The sequence below is a fragment of the Bombus impatiens genome, unplaced genomic scaffold (assembly GCF_000188095.3).
Source record: "Bombus impatiens unplaced genomic scaffold, BIMP_2.2 scf_0261, whole genome shotgun sequence".
Classification (NCBI taxonomy): Eukaryota; Metazoa; Arthropoda; class Insecta; order Hymenoptera; family Apidae; genus Bombus; species Bombus impatiens.
This window is the reverse complement of record NT_176680.1, coordinates 206378-225757: the sequence shown is the minus strand read 5'-3', so window position 1 is coordinate 225757 and position 19380 is coordinate 206378. Positions and strand designations below refer to the sequence as shown.

Genomic DNA, 19380 nt, shown 5'->3' with positions numbered 1-19380 from the left:
TGTTCTAATAGTAATAATAGTCTAATAGTAATATCTTCTGGCCTGCATTGTACACTCTATATGTATGCAACCGATATCTCGACCAGCTATGAAACTATTTTATTTATATTCGCGGATGATACAATAATTCTAGCCACCGACGAAGATCCTAAGATTTTATCAACATTGTTGCAACAACACATACGATCGCCAGAGCACCGACTAAATTAGTGGAAAAAGAAATATACTGATACACGTAATCACATCACTTCCACGTTAAGAACGAACAACCATACCACCATTGCATATCGTGAATGGATTGTATCCCAGACCCAACTGGTTAAATACTTTGCGTTACGTCTTCGCTCCAAGCGAACGCGAAGCTAATCTATACGCAAAAAGATCCAACAAATTCGACTCAAGAAGAAAGAAGTATTCTGATGAAAGCAGCAGATATCTGAATTAGGCTTAGAAAACAAGTTACTTACATATAAGTTTATTATTGAACCAAACTGCACATACGACTTTCAGTTGTGGCACATAGCAATGAAAAGTCATACGATTGTCACGTTTTATTGAATTGCCGCGTTTGCTTGAACGTGAATTTAATCAACAAATTGTATGCACACGAGTAGCGAGTTAACTAGCGTTTAATGCAACTGGCAATAAATTCCACGTTTCGATTAACCTGCTATGTGCGGGAATACTGGCACGGGAAAGGATTAAAGTTGTTCGAAATAAATTATCGATATGCAACGATTTATTCGAATCTTACTCGATTTCTATATTGACAATTGACTGACAGACTGACGGATGTAAAACTCTTCGGTTGATAAAACGATGATAACTAACTGCTCTAAGTCGCTACGTTTATTTATATCTGTTGGAGATGAAAGGACATCGGGGTCTTTTTTTGATATGTTTGGCAAGATCCCTAATGTTTGTTCAAATTACCAACCTTGTTTACAATTTTAAATTTTCTTAGTATCGTTAGGTAAATTCATCACGAAATATAGCTTTTTTTCGAGTCGCGGGTCGCGCGTTTCAATTTTGTTTTCGCGTTACGTAACAATGGTAAAGCTTAAAACTAGCCGAAAATATATTCAGAACGATGGTAGATGCACCATGATACGTTCGAAGCGATGAAAGTAGTAAAGGTCTTCAGATAAACTCTATTATAGAGGAAATAATACGATTATGCAGCCGATATAATTTAAGGCTAAATGAATATCTCAACGCACTAACAAGAGGTTGATCCGATTAACACGTTGGTCGCCCAGCGTGATGCGGCTAAGTTTCCTGCGGAGCCCAAATCCGACCGCCGATACGCAGAACGTAAATAGAGCGACAAGCGGGAATTCATTGTTTACCGCCTTTGATTCATTGTAAAAAAGCATTATTTAGTTCTGAAATGGAGAAAGCGATAAGCTTTCCAGCTAGAGTATTCCGAGGGATCTCGTGGCAGATATCTCAGATCTTTCATTTGGTCGAAAAGCATACTTGTGAGACGTACATCAGTGATTTTTTCATCCTGAAAATGTTCAGTAAACAGCGTGAAAATATATTTGAAAGTGAGGAGAGTAGCGATGACGAAGTCTACAATTATTGTTCGAAGTGCCCAAAATCGGCCCAAATACGTTTGGAACGTTTAAACAAATACCATGCGATATAGCATAATGTAATATTTTATCCAGAATACGAATTAATAGAAAGTACGGTATAATATGTTTTTAATATTTTCATGTTGTATATCCTATATATAATATCCTATATGAGGTGAAGCGTTTAGAGTCTCAGTACAACTATCACAGTCACCTCTTAAACTTTCACTCACGTCGAGGTCACCAATTTGAGGTGGAATGGTGTGATAGGCACTGAAGTACACTCGGTGACGTTTAACCACTAACGTTTATTAAACAAATAACAACAACGTACAGTCTGCAATTAACATCGGTTAATTGTTAACGTCGATACGCAATAGCGTCGCTCGGTCGGTTTCTCGGTGAAAACGTGGCCGTTTCTTTCGACTTTCTCGTCACGCGGTTCGGGGCCGAATGTCTTATTTTTTCGATCGAACTGACTCTTTCCGTTGCCCATCGGTATCCCCCCTGGCGTGCTTTTGTTTCAGTGCCTTCGTGGCTGTCGCCTGCATGCCCTTCGGAGAAATTCGGCTGGAGGAGCGTGAGGATACCGATGGCAGATTGAGTGCGTCATGTCACGTTTTGTGTCGCGGAGCCGTTAGAAAGTTCCGTAGTCCTTGTCGCCACATATATTTAATTAACTCGGACAAGAAGAGCGTCATCCATACTTGGGTGACGGGGCTTCCACGGAAGTATACCCGTCACATAAATACGGGTGACACGACGACCAACGTGTTAATTAATTCGAACAACAAGATCCATATTTGGGTGACGGGGTCCCCACGGAAGTATACCCGTCACATAGATATGGGTGACGTGGCGTCCAACGTGTTAATTCTGTAGACGTCGAAAAAGAAACACCCTACGTCAACGATAAGTTCAACAGTCATCGATGAAATATACTTGTGTATAAACGTAACCTTGCCATTTAAAGGGAAGGTAAGCGTCTTTGTGATACATATTCTCAGCCTGTTATGGCAATTTGCTTGAATTTATCAATGTCCTGTTTGGACAAACTCTAAAGAAATTATGTGCTTCTATCGCACGAATTTGATGAGATAAGAAGTTTATCTTGGTTTGTTTATTCGCTCGTAATATTAGTTTTTGTGTAGCTGATAAAGGTTAATCGCAGTGTAATTTGATGGATATCGGAGGAACTCTACGATAATATGTTACAAGAATTGTTGTTTTTGGTGAGACGCGAAGAATTTTAATTTATCATATCAAATTAAAATTCCGGAGATTGCATATTTAGGAAATTGTATACATTTTTTACATAGGACCATTTACGAGTATTAAATGCAAAAATTATAGTGAATTTTCTTAAAGAATTGTGATATTTTAACTCTTTATAATAAAGTAGTACATATTGCGGTCAAAGAATTAAATAAATCAATTGTTTAACGGATACAAGTTATTAGGATTTGGATAAGTAAAATCTCCAATTTATTCATGAGATTAAATTAAAGAGAAAAATAACTTATAATCAGTTAGGATTGATATGTTACACGAAACCTTGAATTTGTAAATGTTGTAAATGTCATAAGTGTTAAATGTTAAAAGCAGTTACTTTTTGTTGAAAAGTTATTATCTTCTTAAGATGCTCTTGGCTAACATATTAGAGTTATTCCAATAATTAACAACCGTTACAAAGATAAAAGTTTTGTTTTTAATCTGTGTTCGATAGAATCAGGATAAGAATAAGACAAAAATTGAAGAAGAAGGTTTAGAGGTAGAGTATTATTGATTAATTGAATTCGAATTGTACAGCTAATATCGGATAATCGAAAGTTCGATTAAGAAATAGCATAGCATCCTAAAGAACGTGAACTTTCTTAGCATATTTTCTTCGTATCTCCTATTTGTTGGAGATTAATCGCTATGGTGAAATATTTTTGTTTGAAAATACCAGCAAATACGGAATCACTATAAATACTAAATATTACGGTTCTTAAATAATTAAAGCTTGCCAATTTTTTGAACGAATATTATTTTATATAATTCCTAAAGCAATATATTTTTAAAAATAATTCTCAATATTTTAAACAATTTTTCTGATGTAAATTGCAGATATTTATGCAAATATATATTTTTATAGAATGCAAGTAGAAACCTAGATATTTGTAATGTCATTATAGAATATGATTATAAGATTATAAGAATATGTTCCTTATTTTGAATTTTTCGTTCCTTTTTTTGGATTTATATTTAAAAACACATGCAAGAATATATTGCATATCTTGTACCTATGTGATACATTTATCTCATTAAATCGTCAACTGTGGATCACACGAAAATTTAAAATTTTCAATTGTTGATTAAACGTTAAGTTTAATATAGTAGCTTATAATATAAACTAATATAGTAATGCATTGTGGAGCAACAACCTTGATCACCTTAAATATCTTAGTTCTTTTTAGAAGTATAGAAAAACTTTGCTTATAAAAGTTGTACGGTACAAAGATGGCCATAATATAACAATAATAATTTTTTGTAGGTGAAAGGTTTTCAGAGATTTCAAGGATCCTCCATATTTTTTAATTTAAATTTCGCTTCCTTACTTTTTTATTCCTACCCATTCCACTTTACATACTTTTTTTTATATCTTATAGAGTAAAAAATGTTTAGACGATTTCTACGAACCCTAGAAAAATAACAAATCTTACATCATAATAAACGTTCGAAATGATGCCTATTTGCATCGATTCAACATTGAAATCGTAAGATTGCCGAAACCACTTCTTGTCATTTCTGATTTGTTTATGGTACGTGTTGCGATAAATATTTGTCTTGTATCTAGTGGTGTTAGCTTCTCCACATACTATGTAGTATTTCTTAATATTCTCCACAAAAAGAAATCCAGTGGTGTTATATCGGAAGAACGAGCTGGCTACGAAATTGGATCGCTATGTCCTATTCATCGATTCGATAATAGGAAGCACTCTTACGGTTCTCTTATGTTTTGCCTCGTGATACAAATATCCACGTGTAACTATGTGCAATGACCAATGCAGGCAGAGTATTACAAGATGCGAGTGAAAAACTCATTGCACCGTACGACTCGATACTTCCGGATAAGTGCACGGACTTTGGCAATCCGACGATTGCAAAGTTGCATCGATGCAAACGAACTAGAGACAAAAAGATACGGCAAACAATGAAAAAAGAACGGAGGTCACCTTGCAAGAAAATTATTACTCCCATGTCGTACGTCTTTTGTCAACAAAGTTTCCCCATATTTCTAGAAGGTGATCAAAGTTATTACACCCACCTTGTATAGTAAGAAACGGTAGGCGATGATATATGCACTATGTAGCAAAAGGCAACGTACAAAAAGTTTTCTTATTATTTGAAAAGACAGACAAGTATTATATCTTTCACGCAGATGTTATCAGTAATCTGCAAACTTGATGACATAACATGGCTGTAACATATCATAATTGCAAAAGTATTGTTAAATATCTATTATTAAATACTGTATTGTAGATAATATTTCATATATCAAAGTTATGTTTGTATACTGGAAACATTGGTAATATGTTTTATATATTTTTAGTGTATTTTATATATTTGTACGTTTTACGTGCATAAATATTCGAATTCTATTTGAGTTAATAAGATTATATAAATATGTATATAATATAATATAATATTATAATAATACATATAATGATATTTTCAATACATAATAATAGAAATAATAGCAACAGTAATACATACAATAAATATTGATAGAAGTATGATAATAGTTCAGTTTAAAAAATATTTCTGAAATTGAATACAACTATGAAATTGGAATATTTCTACTTCAGCATCGAAATAATCACGTCCCGTGATATTATAGATTCGATGGTAGAAGACTACCGTTTTACCCAAAACAACTACTTTTTCAATTAACGTTCGTTGAAACTTTGCTAACCTTGGAAAAAAGGAACGAAAGGTACTAGGCGGTGTCACGAATTGCTCGCTGATATATTGACAAGATCCGGTAGTGAAGAAAGTTTACAACATGCTGAAGTTTCGAGCGCCGGGACAACGAAAGTGCAGCTACACGGTGAGAATCTTAAACGCCAAAGTAGAGTTTAATGAGTAAATTTTGATAAAGTGGGCTTTATTTTTCCGCATGCCTTTCGAACAGTTTAGGGACAGGTATATTTTGACGAACGTAGAATTTTTGATAGGATAGAAATTTGCAACAACTCAGGAAGATAAGTCCGCAATCTGAACATTTACCATAAAAACTTATAAAAATTATCTACGACATTAATGAGCTTCAATATTCACTGGAATCTCGTGAAACTATCTTGAACGCTTTCAGAACGAGATATCTCGTATAGGAATATCAAGATCCACCCTTCTATTCTGTATATTACCTTTTTTTTACTAAATATCTGCAACAAATATCTTATAACTTCTAAGTAGACTTTCAGGTTGATTTCAAACTTTACTATTATATAAAATTCTACTATATATAAAAAGATAAGCCAGGTCTGCTATCTTTAATTTCTCAATGACGCGTGTAAAGTTTTTCGTCTGTAACGTAATATCAAAACATTATGAGCTCAGAATATGCGGTTCATTGAAAATAAGTCACAATGTCGTAGATGTCTGTATACAACAAAGAAAAACTGTTCCATACTAAGGTCGAAATGATAACACACTCTGTTAATATGTTTAGAAATTGTTTAGTAGTTTATGATCAATCAACGAGTCAAGATTACTGTACAATATTATATAAATTTAAAAAATTGAAAAAGAAGCAAATTCTTGAACTAAAACAGCAATGGTTATCAGTAGCAAAAATATCGAAAGTAATAAGAAGAAGTAGAGTACTACACAATTTCTTAAAAAATGTTGAAGATTATGGCAGAAAGAAAAGTACTAGTCGGCCGTCATCGTTATCCGATCGTGATAAGCGAGCAATTGGACGAGTATATTAACATTCGTATCGTATCATAGTGCTAATAAAATGTTAAGATGTTTTATATAACATTGAAACTTAACATAACAAATGTATTACATATACAGGGTGGTTGGTAACTGGTGGTACAAGCGGAAAGGGGGTGATTCTACGCGAAAAAAGAAGTCGAAAATATAGAATACAAATTTCTTTTTTTAATTTTTTTTAGCTTTTTAAAAAATCTACAATGAGATCCGTTATAACGAGACGTAATAAAGTGCATCCGTACCGAGCGAAAATTCAAAGTCGATTTTCTCCAAAACAAAGCCTCGAACGAAAAATTTTTATTCTATATTTTCGACTTCTTTTTTCACGTAGAATCACCCCCTTTCCGCTTGTACCACCAGTTACCAACCACCCTGTATATGTAATACATTTGTTATGTTAAGTTTCAAATACATTTTTGCAAACCACTGTAGATGTTACAAGTTTTTTTTTACTACGAACATATATATTGTAGGGATCATAAAATTATTTGAGCAGTCAATCATATTATTAAGTTAAAGTGAGACTATAATTTAGTATTAAATTATACGTTTAACACGATTATTCGCATTGTATCGAATATTTTTGTCACTTTGATGAAATATACATACGTTTGCAATAAATATTTTCTAACTATTATACGTTGAATAAAATTTCGGAAAATTTTATGTATCTGATTAAAAATCTATCTATCTATCTAAAAAGTTTTTCTATCTCTCTCTAAAGAGAGTCATTGTCAGTATTTGACGTTTGTGTAAAGGTTTATACCATAAATTAATATCATAAGTAATATGTATTTTATTATTACTGATATTAGTAATAAGTTTTACTAGATTTCCGACTTAAGTTACTTATTTATGGTCAATGAAAGAATTTTGTTACTTAAAGCTGTCACTTAATGATTATGTTCAGATAGATACAGCGTTCAAAACATCGTATTTTTAAATCTTTTGAGTTTAGGTTTTCTACGTTTTATAGAAGATACACAATATTGTTAAACAGAGTATCGAGTATTTTATTTTTAGATAATCTTATTGATGTAATGGATAATATTATCGTTATTGACTTTTTAACATTAAAACTGAAAATTTCTTAAATTAATATTAAATTAATCTTAAAACAAAACCATAATACCATAAAATGTATAACTATGTATATGTTAACAGAATAGCATAAATATTATAAATTTAATTTTAAATATTAGCACAATGAACGATTGATTAATTTGTTGGTCGACCGTGACATGTTAACTCGCTAATGGAAAATATTTGAAGTCTGCACTTCTACGCTATGAGATAATATACTTATTACTAATCTTTTATGTATTAGGTTGTTCCAAAAGTTTGTTTCGTTTTATAAGGGAATAATAGCTGCACAATTTTTGTTTTACAAAATGGATCATAAGTAATTCAATAAAATAATATAAAACAAAAAAATGTTGTGCATCCATTATTTCCTTATAAAACGAAAGAAACTTTTCGAGCAACCTAATACATCACGAAAGCGTTTGTCAATTGAACCGTTTATTATGAGGATATGATGAGGCAACTCCGTTTTCTTAGATAATGATATTTAACATTTTGCGTGTTATATAATTAAAAAATATAAACAGAAGTTTGGTTCTATTTTATAGACTTTTAAAACATCTAAATTTATTGTACAATGATTTTTGTACAAATACAGAGAAAGAGTGTGTTTTTATGAACGCTGAATGGATTTGCTGCTGAATTAATGTATTATGAATACATAAATATAATACAGTACAATAATAATAAAGGTAATGAAAATCTTAAATAATTTTCTTACTTTTGAGATATTTTTCTCATTATTATTTTGCATCATAAACCTCAAGCTAGTGTCGCTTAAAATGTCATTCTCGTCTGATGATGAATTTCTTTCTATAATTCTTTTTTCTTTTCATTTTAGTTAACATCTATTTTCCTTGTATGTTTCGATTCTAATAAGACACTTCATTTATTTATATGAATAGGCTGTGTTTCTAAAATATAAAATAATATCAACCTTAGAACTAATTCGAAATATAGAATTATCAGTTACATTAATAACCTATATCACTGTCTAATGTTAACACGAAGTTATCCATTGATAAACAATTTCACTTTCGCTAGTTAAACCAATTAATTTTTTATAATAAAGGTAGAGTTTTACTTTCAAAAAACGATGTCTTCGATATTTATGCATGACACCCATAACCTCTAAAACAAATGAATAACTACTTCTACGTCATTCAAAATGGAAGAACTTCACTAGTCAATTGAGAGAATATAGCACATGAAGTTATCTGACTTTCATAATAAATAATTTCGCATTTTCAACTACCAGCTAAACTTGTACTGATCAATTTTATATGCAGTTTGGGTGCCAATTTGATAGGAAACACGTACATTTATCATTTATTTTAACAATAGCGTTCATATTGACAAAATCATTTCTACGCATGTAAAAATATCACCTTTAATTATGGTTAAATGACATTCCAAAAAGGACCCTCACCAGTTGGGAATGGGATTCATCAATTTCTGTATAATAAATATCTGTAGCGATCTGTATCTTGACTATGGGGGGGTTGACAATTATGACCCTCCCGCCCACACACAATTACACTGTTATATCAGCTAACATCATAAAAAATTTATCTCTGTTTTGTAAAACTTCACGTATGCATTACTTTCTGTATTAATTATTGCGAAACTTTTCTTCAAAATTTTACAATTTTTATTTTACTTTCCATTTCCGAAATTTTATCATATGTAATATTCTGAAATTATGAGTTGACTAAAATTTGAAAATACCTATATCAAAATCTTCTGTCGATAAAAATCTAATTTCGAATCGAAATTTTCGATAGTGCTTTTGAATTGAAATTTCGTTAACATCCAGTATTACGTGATAAATATATAGATATTTTTTAACGATATTATCACTGTTATAATTTTTGTGAAATGTTACAAGAACTTCAATTTGAATTTATTTTTGGCACAAAAGGTAGATGAACTTCTCCTTGATCTAATATTGCGAATAGTTGTGAAATACAACATAATGCTATTACAAAATCTAATCGCACAAATTGTTTAACGTGAACAGTGTTTTATAATCTTTTTTCAAGAAAAAGGAAAAGCGTCTGAATTTCATATTACGCTTATTTAAATTAATAAGCAAATTGAAGACATGAAACGCGGTTCACAAATGTTATTTATCTAATTAAGGTACAAATATGAATTTTCGTTACAGGTTAATCCAGGCAGCAAAGCGGCTCAACAGGGGGTGAGAGAGGGTGATTTGATTAGTAGCATAAATGGAAGAACTACCCGGGATTTAACGAACAGCGAAGCACATGCACTCTTACGAAACGCTGGAGAACACTTGAAACTCGGTTTAAATCAGTAAGTCGTTTTACGTTATTCTTCCGATATTTGTTAACGAATTACATTTTATAAATATATCAATTGTAAATCCTGAAATGACAGTGCAGTAGCTCTTATTGTTTCAATGAGGGGATTTATTTAGTAAAACGATCTATAATATCTTTAAATAAACTTTAACAACAAATTCAAATGAAATTTCAACGATTCTTTCATATCCTTCTAGGAACCTAAGAAATGTGCGAACAAAAAAAAAAAAAAAAATAAAATGTGTTAATTCAAAAATGATTCAAAGACCACGGTAGGATTCAAATATCAACTATGTTTTATATTTATATCTCATATTTATATTATTTATTAGTATTTTAATCCATATAGGAATTAAGAACTCGATGTAAGACTCTAATATAACGCAAGAAACTAAGAAGAAGAATGCAACAACCATCTATCTCGCGATATACTCTGAGCCTAAACTACAATATAACCAAACAATAATAATAAAAGTAATAAAAGTAATTATTTTATATTCATATTTTGCTACGTGCAATATGTAGACTGTTTTGTTTAACTAGAAACGATGAAATCTCGCGAGGCATTAAAATTATCAAAAGGATGTTTTAACAAAAGTTGTTTGGTTCAAAAAAGGATATCATACAGTGCAATTTATCTTTTTACGGGTTACGTAATGAGGAAGATTTTATGGCCAACTTCATTTTTTAAATGAAACTATATATTTTTTAATGCACTAATCGAACCATTTCGGCACTTCTTATAAAGAAAAATATTAATCTATTTATGTCGGAAAGATATATTTTAACTATAGTTTAACAGATATATTAACTTTAATTTGTCAAATTTAACATACAAAAGACAAGAAAAGACGTAAAGACTTCTGTATTTGCTTTCCTTGTCCTTCGTAAGTTTTACAAAGAAAAATTAAACTATCCACTAAACTGATAACTTTTCGATATAAATAAATTAATAATTTTTTATAGAGAATCTCGAACTGCATCGATTAAAGTATTGAAAAATATATGATTCTATTAAAGAAACAAAGTTGACCTTCAGATATTACACGTCTTTATTTATTTACACGTCTACCTATAGAAATAGCTAATCGTATCAGAATATGCTTCCTTTGTAATCATTCAACTTTTATTTGAAGCCTTTTTCAATGTAATTACTAGTATCAAAAATATTTCAACTTCAACTCTTACGTAACTCATCCTGTCTATACGTATATGTATACATATATGTGCTACGTATCTATGTGCTACGAGCGAAATCCGCATGGTGTGCAGAGTCTGCTTTGCCCGGGCAATGTTAGCATTCCACACCGCTGAGCTGCCTGGTAATCCAGTCGAATTAGACTTTAAATCGGGGAAAATTGTACAGAGTAATTTTTTTGCGCAAAGTGGTTCGATATTTTGAAGCGATTTACTTAAATTAAACCGTCTAAAACCTCTAAAAAATGGAATAACCTTTTTAATTTTTATCGTAGCGAATTGGTATAAAGACCAATTAGTAACTGCTGTACTTTTACGAATTTACAAAAGCAGTTTCTTTTTTCAAGAAGTCACCGTAACTCTAAATAGTATTAAAAGCTGAAAATTTCATAAAGTGTAGGGGAAGAATTGGATTAACTGTTCTTAAATTCTCGAACTAATCGATTGTGCGCTTTAATAAAAGTTATAAAGTTCTGGTACATGTGGTGGCACTTGAAATTGAATTTGCACTTTGAAATTGCTGGAACTTACATTATCTCAGCAACCGTATTAGCAAATACTATAATCAACTCTTTTAAAAATTATATCTAAGCCCAAACTGTTTGATTTTTTGATTTTTGCTTTTTTATATCTCTTATTTACTATTGATAAATGATTTTTCAGTGTCATATATGTACCTAGTTAACAAATGGACGTCATATAAGACATATCTTATTATTCAAATTTCTAAAGTAGATACTGACACAAAGGATTCTATTTATTACAAGGAATGGATTATACATTTTAAAAAGCTCGAATAATTTTTTCAAACTCGCAGTGTTTACGGATATTCTTATGGTGTCTGCATATTGCTCGGAAATCGAACACGATAAATCACAAAATTTTTTCTCGCATCTATGACTTCTATTACAACAAACATGGATAAAGTCTATTTACATAAATAGCTCTTTGTTATGTCACGACTTGTTAATTCTGTACTTTATTGGCCTCGTGAGCATTTGTTCAATAACCGTACCTGACCAAATGACCGACCGACATTTTTCAATACGTTTAATTGCCAAATAACTTAAATCATTAAACTTATTAAATTCAAAAGAATCCGTTACTTTTTCGAATTCAAGCGTGTCTTGTAAATACACATGGGTCAATTTCGCATAGAAATTATATGCGCTTACGTGAAAATATGGCTACATTTGTTGCATATATTCGAACTGTAACGACCAATTTCCCGTTTTTACTTGTATCAACTGTTTTGCCGGTCTGTACCATTATAGAATATCGAACTCACAGTTGAGCCGTGGATTCACTATTTTTAAGTGAAACTGCTATTTCTAAATGAAACTGTTGAGAATTTTGCATCTTAATTGCCGAAATAATGGCATAGGAACACTAAATTTACACTTAGAATTTATATTACGATAGTTATATATTTATTTGATAAGCGATTTCAAAGATATTCATCGATACACACATGCACGCGTCTCACCTTCTTCCCTACCAGACTGTTAACTGGACAGCTTACATTTCTTTGTTTTCGAGACGCCGCGCACACACATACTTCCACACACTGATATTCTAGCACATAAAATTATACATATCTCAATAGAAACATAAACTTGTATTTAACTTGTTTAAGATCAATCTTTTTCCGCAAAAATCTCATAACCGATTTGGCTTAGTTTATTTCTCCATTTACAATATTTTAGTCAGTTTCAGACAAATTCAGGGAAGATAAAATTGCATCTGCATCTGCTTGAGCATTTTTTGCGAAAATGTGACTTGTAACAGCCCTTGAAAATGCGCGATCAAATAAAACTTTTTCGGCTGAGGTTTCGGCGTGTAATTAACAAAAAGCTTCCTTTAGTCCGCCCCTTTCCCAACGAATCCGACCGAGCCGAGGAATGATATTAACGCATGAAACTTGTCAAGCCTAATAATTACCGAATCAAGTTATTTTCATTTGCGGTTACTTTGGAACAAACTATGATTTCCCGAGCTTTTAGATAAAATGGCTGATTAAATGTAACGAACTTGTGTCGCTGATTATTCGCTTTACATCTTTCATCTGTTTCAATCCGTACTATTGTGGTGGAATTGTAGAGAATTGATAAAACGGTAACGAGAACTTGCCGTTGCAACCGTCAAATATATTTGAAATAAATCAAATAAATTATAAATAAATATAGACAATGCCCAAAGTCGCTCGTACAAACGTATTCGCAAAGACAGTGTATAATCTCTCGCAGATAACTCGTAGATATTAATCGATACTCGTATAACTCGTATAATAACTGATAATAACTGATTCGCTCGCGATCGCGTCCGTTTATTTATACAGGTCGGGGGAGAGTCGGAAAATTCGTCTTTGTTCGACGGTTGCACATAGCGGGGACATTGTTTTGCCCAGAGTTTAGTTCTTCTTACATTACGTATATCCTAACGATCTTGATACTCCGAGGCAAAACAACAACATGATTTGAGTTGTCCTCTGACTCGTGTGCCGCTACACTATTAAAATAATACCGTAATCGCCAGACGATGCATCAGTAAATGGTAATGGAATTGTTACGCCACGAGGCTTACAACAGGCTGTATTTTCTAACCGTCGCTCGCAGTCCTACAACATCGCAGACGGATCGTCGCGGCTGTCCGGCAAACAAACATTGTAGTGGCAAGCGCATGGTTCATTAAGCAGGGCGACTTCCAGAAACGTCGACTCGTGGCCCTTATTTTACCTCGTGCAGGGCGACCTCCAAAACGTCGACTCGTGGCCGTGATTTTACCTCGCGTAAAAGAATGTGGCGTGATCCGAACGTAGTGGGGGTCGCCTTCCAGAAAAGACGAAAATAATCGAAGGGCGTGCAGTTCCTTCTGACGAGTCAAACATGACACTTCGACAAATCTGACGAGCAAACGAATTTATCTAGAGATATCGCAAAATCGAGTCAAATTTCTGTAACGTCTTCATCATATTATTGTAAAATATATTGTTCTATGTTAACCTGTCAATACAGTGTTACATTCATTAAACCACCTCTGTTATCCTAACCGAAACAGAGGAACGACTATTTCGCGGCGTCGATTAACATAATCGTAGCGAGAACTTACAACTCTCGTTGACGTGCTATTTCGCGATCGCGTCTCTCCGCGAACTGTCGTAACAGGAATAATTTTTCATACACTTTCAAACTTGCACACTTTTACGCTTTCAAAATGTTGATGGATGGGAGTTCTTTAATCTTTTTTTTTTTGTTTTTTAATGTACATAATAATGAACTGGGAGTAGCACATTATACCATTTTTCATATGGCATTCGTATTATGATCCGCATTATTGATTAAAAGTTGCAGTTAAAATTATTGATTATGAATCGTTTAAATTATATTTGTCGGGTATTCATTAACGTTAGGGGCGTATAATGAATCTTCGTGTGAATTTGCCATCGTTGTTATGTACTATAGATGATATTTGCTGATACAAATGTGATTATTACAGAGTGTAACAAGTAATAACGGCGATTGGATGATCGAGAAGATGTCGATGACAATGAATTCACGATTCTGGTGTGACTCAACGTACTTGTCCACGGTACAAGTAGAACTTATCTGACTGAATCTCAGTCCAAGTGGAACTGCCCTTATATACTCCTCTCCGTACCTCTCTGTACCCCTCGGGTCAATCTTTGTTTTTAAGGAGAGCTATATAATTACTCCACATGCCTCTGTTAGGCTACGTTCAGCGACCAGTTGTGTCACTTCGAGCCCAAGCCTTCTGTCGTAAATCTTGGGCAAATATAATTGGATTAAATCATAAACAATTACTTCTAAGTTTCATTATTTAAGTACAACTATAATGAAAAGTCTAAAGTATTGGGGATCTTCCCAAAAATTGCAAAAGAAAGGCCCCGATGTCCTTCATCTCCGACATATTAATAAGATTCATGCACAATCGATATGTTTCGAAAAGTAGTTTCTTCATATAAAGAACAACAAATTGAACAAGAACAAATTCGATAACAAATCGATAAGGTATTGTAATTTGATGGATATTTTTAGTGCATTATAAAAGACAAGCTTGACAAAATCGTGGATATGAATGACCGCGGTCTTACTGATGATATTATGCAACGAGCATGCGCGATGATCTTACCGTTTTTACCTGTTATTTTTGTCATTCTTAGATGCGTTGTTACTTTTTATGAGGATGTCAAGAAACAATTTGAAATTAGATGATATATTAAATGATGAAGATGGAAAAAGCAATTCAGATAATTTTGAACATCGAATGTTTTGAAAAATTATATAAGAACTTCGACTGAATAGTCTTAGTCTAGCTTAGACTGCGACGTTCCGTTTCTTCATTTTGCAACAATTCTTATCAGTCGTTGAATAGAATTTTGTCTCCAACGATAAGAAAACGGATTACATTGGGTTGGCAACTAAGTGGTTGCGGATTGTGTCATTGGGTGTTGATGTCAAAATCCGCAATCGCTTAGTTGCCATCCCAATAAAATCAATCTTCGCATTATTAGCCAAAATATTCAAACAGTTTGTTTTTTATGTATCACAGATCAAGCTTTTCTTCGCGTATATATTGTACAGCAAAATTTTCAAGAAAATCGACATTCTTCAGCATTTTCTAGTACCAAATTAATTATAAACTGCATAGCAGTAGACATTGTATCACTAAGAGAACGTCCTGAAATATTATTCAGTTGATAATTATTAAATCGCGTCATAGTAACGCGTGCATTAGCGTGCTAAGTCGAATACATCGTATATTCGAGAATAAATCATGTTATACCACTCGCTATTATTGAATCGTTCTTAAATAGTCTTTAAAATTTTTATTCGCGTGCTATCACTCGTTACAAATCGAACTACAGGACACTTACCTCAGTGCTTTAACAGAACCCGTTTTTCGCACCTTTATGCCTTTTTTTTTAACAATGATGCCCATCCTTTTACCAGTTCCAAATATATACGTTTCATTCCTCATGACCTTGCGAATCATATTGTGTAAAAATTACTAATTATTTTAATTTATAAAAAAAAATTTACAATTTTTTCCGATTTGGTGTATTTTGATGGCTAATTTTTTTATGGCAAAGTTCGGAGAAATAATTGAATAACGAACATGGTTCAATGTAACACGAGCGAAATTGACATTGCCTACCATTGGATGAGCAGAGTCGAGAACTATTATTATTTCCTTGCAAACTTTATCAAGCTGAAGTGAATATTGTGTATAATTATAGATCCACGTGGGCTACAGCGCGCTGAGCTGCTTCTACTTTATTTTCTTCGGTCAAACCGTTCCATTTAAAACGAAATATGTATCGGTACTGGGTTAGATATACATATGAAAATTTACGGTCGATAGAAACTCACGCCGATAATATCGACAAATCGTACACGAGGCCACAATTGCGGCCGAAAACTATTATCCCGAGTGTTTTCCATGCGTTGGCATCCAGTTTCCATCGCCGAAAGAGTTGGCGGTTGGCTGCCGGCGACCGGGAATTGCTGTACGTCTAATCCAATAACAATACTTCGCTTCAAAAGAAATAATATAATTGGGACGAGTAAAACAACTTAGCGCTGCGCTGCGCGCACAATGACCACTTCAAACTTGGCAAAGTTCGAAAAAAAGAAAAAATAGTTTCTGAAACTGCCGACGCAGTGGTGGTTTTGTTCACATTACAGCGGTCCATGTTCACCATTCAATTATTTTTTTGGACTTTGCCAAGTAGCGAGCGATGTGTAACGCTGACATTGCACTGTCCTCGTAAAGCCGACTTTGTATATTCCGCGGGCTTCGTCTGTAACATATGTCGAGTTCTCATTGGGGTTAGGGGCGTGTAACGAACCTTCATTTGGATTAGCCATCGTTGTTATACAATATAGATGATATTTACTGGTACAAATATGATTGTTACAGAATTTGACAAGTAACCGTGGCGACTAGATACTCGAGTTGCTAATGACAATGATCTCAGTTTCAATAACGAATTTACGGGATAGCAAATGCGCTTTCTTCCAAAGCCTAAGTCGAACTCAACTTACTTGTCCACAGTACAAGTAGAACTCAACTAACTAACTCAGTGCAAGTGGAACTGCACTTATGTACTCTGCTCTGTACCTCTCTGTACCCCTCGGGTCAACTATATTTTTAAGGAGAGCTATACAACTTAGCGACCAGTTGTGTCACTTCGAGCCCAAGCCTACTGTCATAATTCTCGGGCACACATAATCGGATTAAATCATAAACAACTACTTCTGAGCTTTATTATTCAAGTACCGCTATAATGAAAGGTCTAGACTAAAGTATTGGGGGTGTTTCCAAAAATTCCAAAACAGAGGCCCCGATATCTTTTCATCTCCGACATATATAAATGTATTAAAACTGCATTGTCATATTTAAATCGAGATAAAAGCTTTAGAATAATGTAAATCGCATAAAAATTATATATCTTCTTTTGCAGGGAAAATATTGGCTCTCCAAAACGACGAATTTATAGAAGCAGTTTACAAGAAAATACTACTAGTGAAATCCTCAGCAGTAAGTGTCTCTAATTTTTCATATAATGATCATTACAATTAGAATATTGAACTAACATATACAGGGTGGTTGGTAACTGGCGGTACAAGCGGAAAGGGGGTGATTCTACGCGAAAAAAGAAGTCGAAAATATAGAACAAAATTTTTTTTTTTTAATTTTTCCATCGAGACAACGATCTACAGTGAGATCCGTTATAACGAGACGCGATAAAGTGCACGCGTACCGAGCGAAAATTCAAAGTCGATTTTCTCGAAAACAAAGCCTCGAACGAAAAATTTGTATTCTATATTTTCGACTTCCTTTTTCGCGTAGAATCGCCCCTTTTCCGCTTGTACCACCAGTTACCAACCACCCTGTACATCACTGTCCTCGATATTAGAATAAATTTTACAATTAAATTGAATGTGTGCATAAGAAATACACTTATATGTATATTTAAGTATTGATAAATATAAATAGGTAAATTTAAGTGTACTATCTTAAATGCAAAGTATTTTCTTTATAAATAACAAATTTAACGTACATAATATGTTGGATTTATTTCGTTACAGAAACAACGACAACGAAAACTACGACTACATCGAATACTCAGATTATAACGACTGATACAAAGAAGAACGAAACAAGTAAGTATTTTTCATATTGTTATGCCATTTTTTATACACAATTACGAGCTTTTCACTTTTACATTGAGAATATTCGGCCTTTCGAATAATATATAAACGCGCAAATATAAAAATACGTATTACACATAGTGCTGATTGAAAATTTCATCTACACTTTTATATTTTTACATTTGTCTTTAAACGTTCATATTCAGATAACTGGAAACTTTTTACAATCGTATCTAAAATTCAAAATTTTCGTAAATAATGAAAATTTTTGAGTAGTGTTTTGGGTGTGGGTAAGAATTTGATCCGGTCGATTCAGTTCCGCACTTGATTTATTAACAAATGAAAGTTTTAACAATAAGTCAATGACATGGCGCGATGGTCCCAACGCGCCGTTTGAGTCCCAAGCAGCGCGATCGCGCTATTTAAATTTTGTGTCGAAAAGTCCTAATACATTTGAAAGCTACGAGCGATTGATGGTATTTGGTACAATATTTCATTGTTATCTTCTCAATAATTTTTATTGAAAAAAACTTGAAATATTTATAAACTAATAGTACGCATTTCATAAAGTAACAAATATGACGAGCGCTATTGCGCCGCTTGCTTCTCCTCGCAATCGATTAAAACAAGCGCTATCGCGCTGTTCGCCGTTTTTCCACCCTGTTTTTTCAATGTGTTACGGCTAACACGTTGAATGCCACGCCAGTTCTACAAGGTTTAGCCGTGACGTGGCGATCAATTTTTTATTATGCGATACATGTAATGTTGAAATATTATCTACAAGAGATATGTTACGGTGTATAATCTCACTGAGCTCACCGGTGACCCCCATGGCGCTGCAGTGCAATTTCGCTCGATTCACTTAATTTTTGCATCAAATATCTCATATTATTTCTTCGCGCTGCTAAATAATTGTTCTATGTTGTTACGTCCCGGGACCTACCATAAACCATAATCCATCCTTCGGTCATACTTATTCTGTCAAGAATACACAGAAAAAGCAGGGTTTTCCCATGTTCGACAGCCACAAGT

The 19380-nt window shown here is 33.2% G+C and overlaps 1 protein-coding gene and 1 long non-coding RNA gene across 2 annotated transcripts in view; one reads left to right on the top strand and one right to left on the bottom strand.

Moving 5' to 3' along the window:
- Positions 1-5477: 5477 nt before the first annotated feature.
- Positions 5478-19380, top strand: part of LOC100740896 — a gene marked incomplete at its 3' end in the record, with an annotated part of 216037 nt that continues 202134 nt past the window's right edge. Inside the window, 4 exon segments of the mRNA XM_033320227.1 lie at positions 5478-5673; positions 9817-9968; positions 17658-17734; positions 18286-18360. Coding sequence (XP_033176118.1) covers positions 5629-5673; positions 9817-9968; positions 17658-17734; positions 18286-18360 — 349 coding nt within the window.
- LOC117151536 lies at positions 7671-8756 on the bottom strand. Its single transcript, XR_004461532.1, has 3 exons — positions 8623-8756; positions 8371-8563; positions 7671-7852 (listed from the first exon to the last, which is right to left on the bottom strand). It is a non-coding gene; the product is annotated as an uncharacterized LOC117151536 (long non-coding RNA).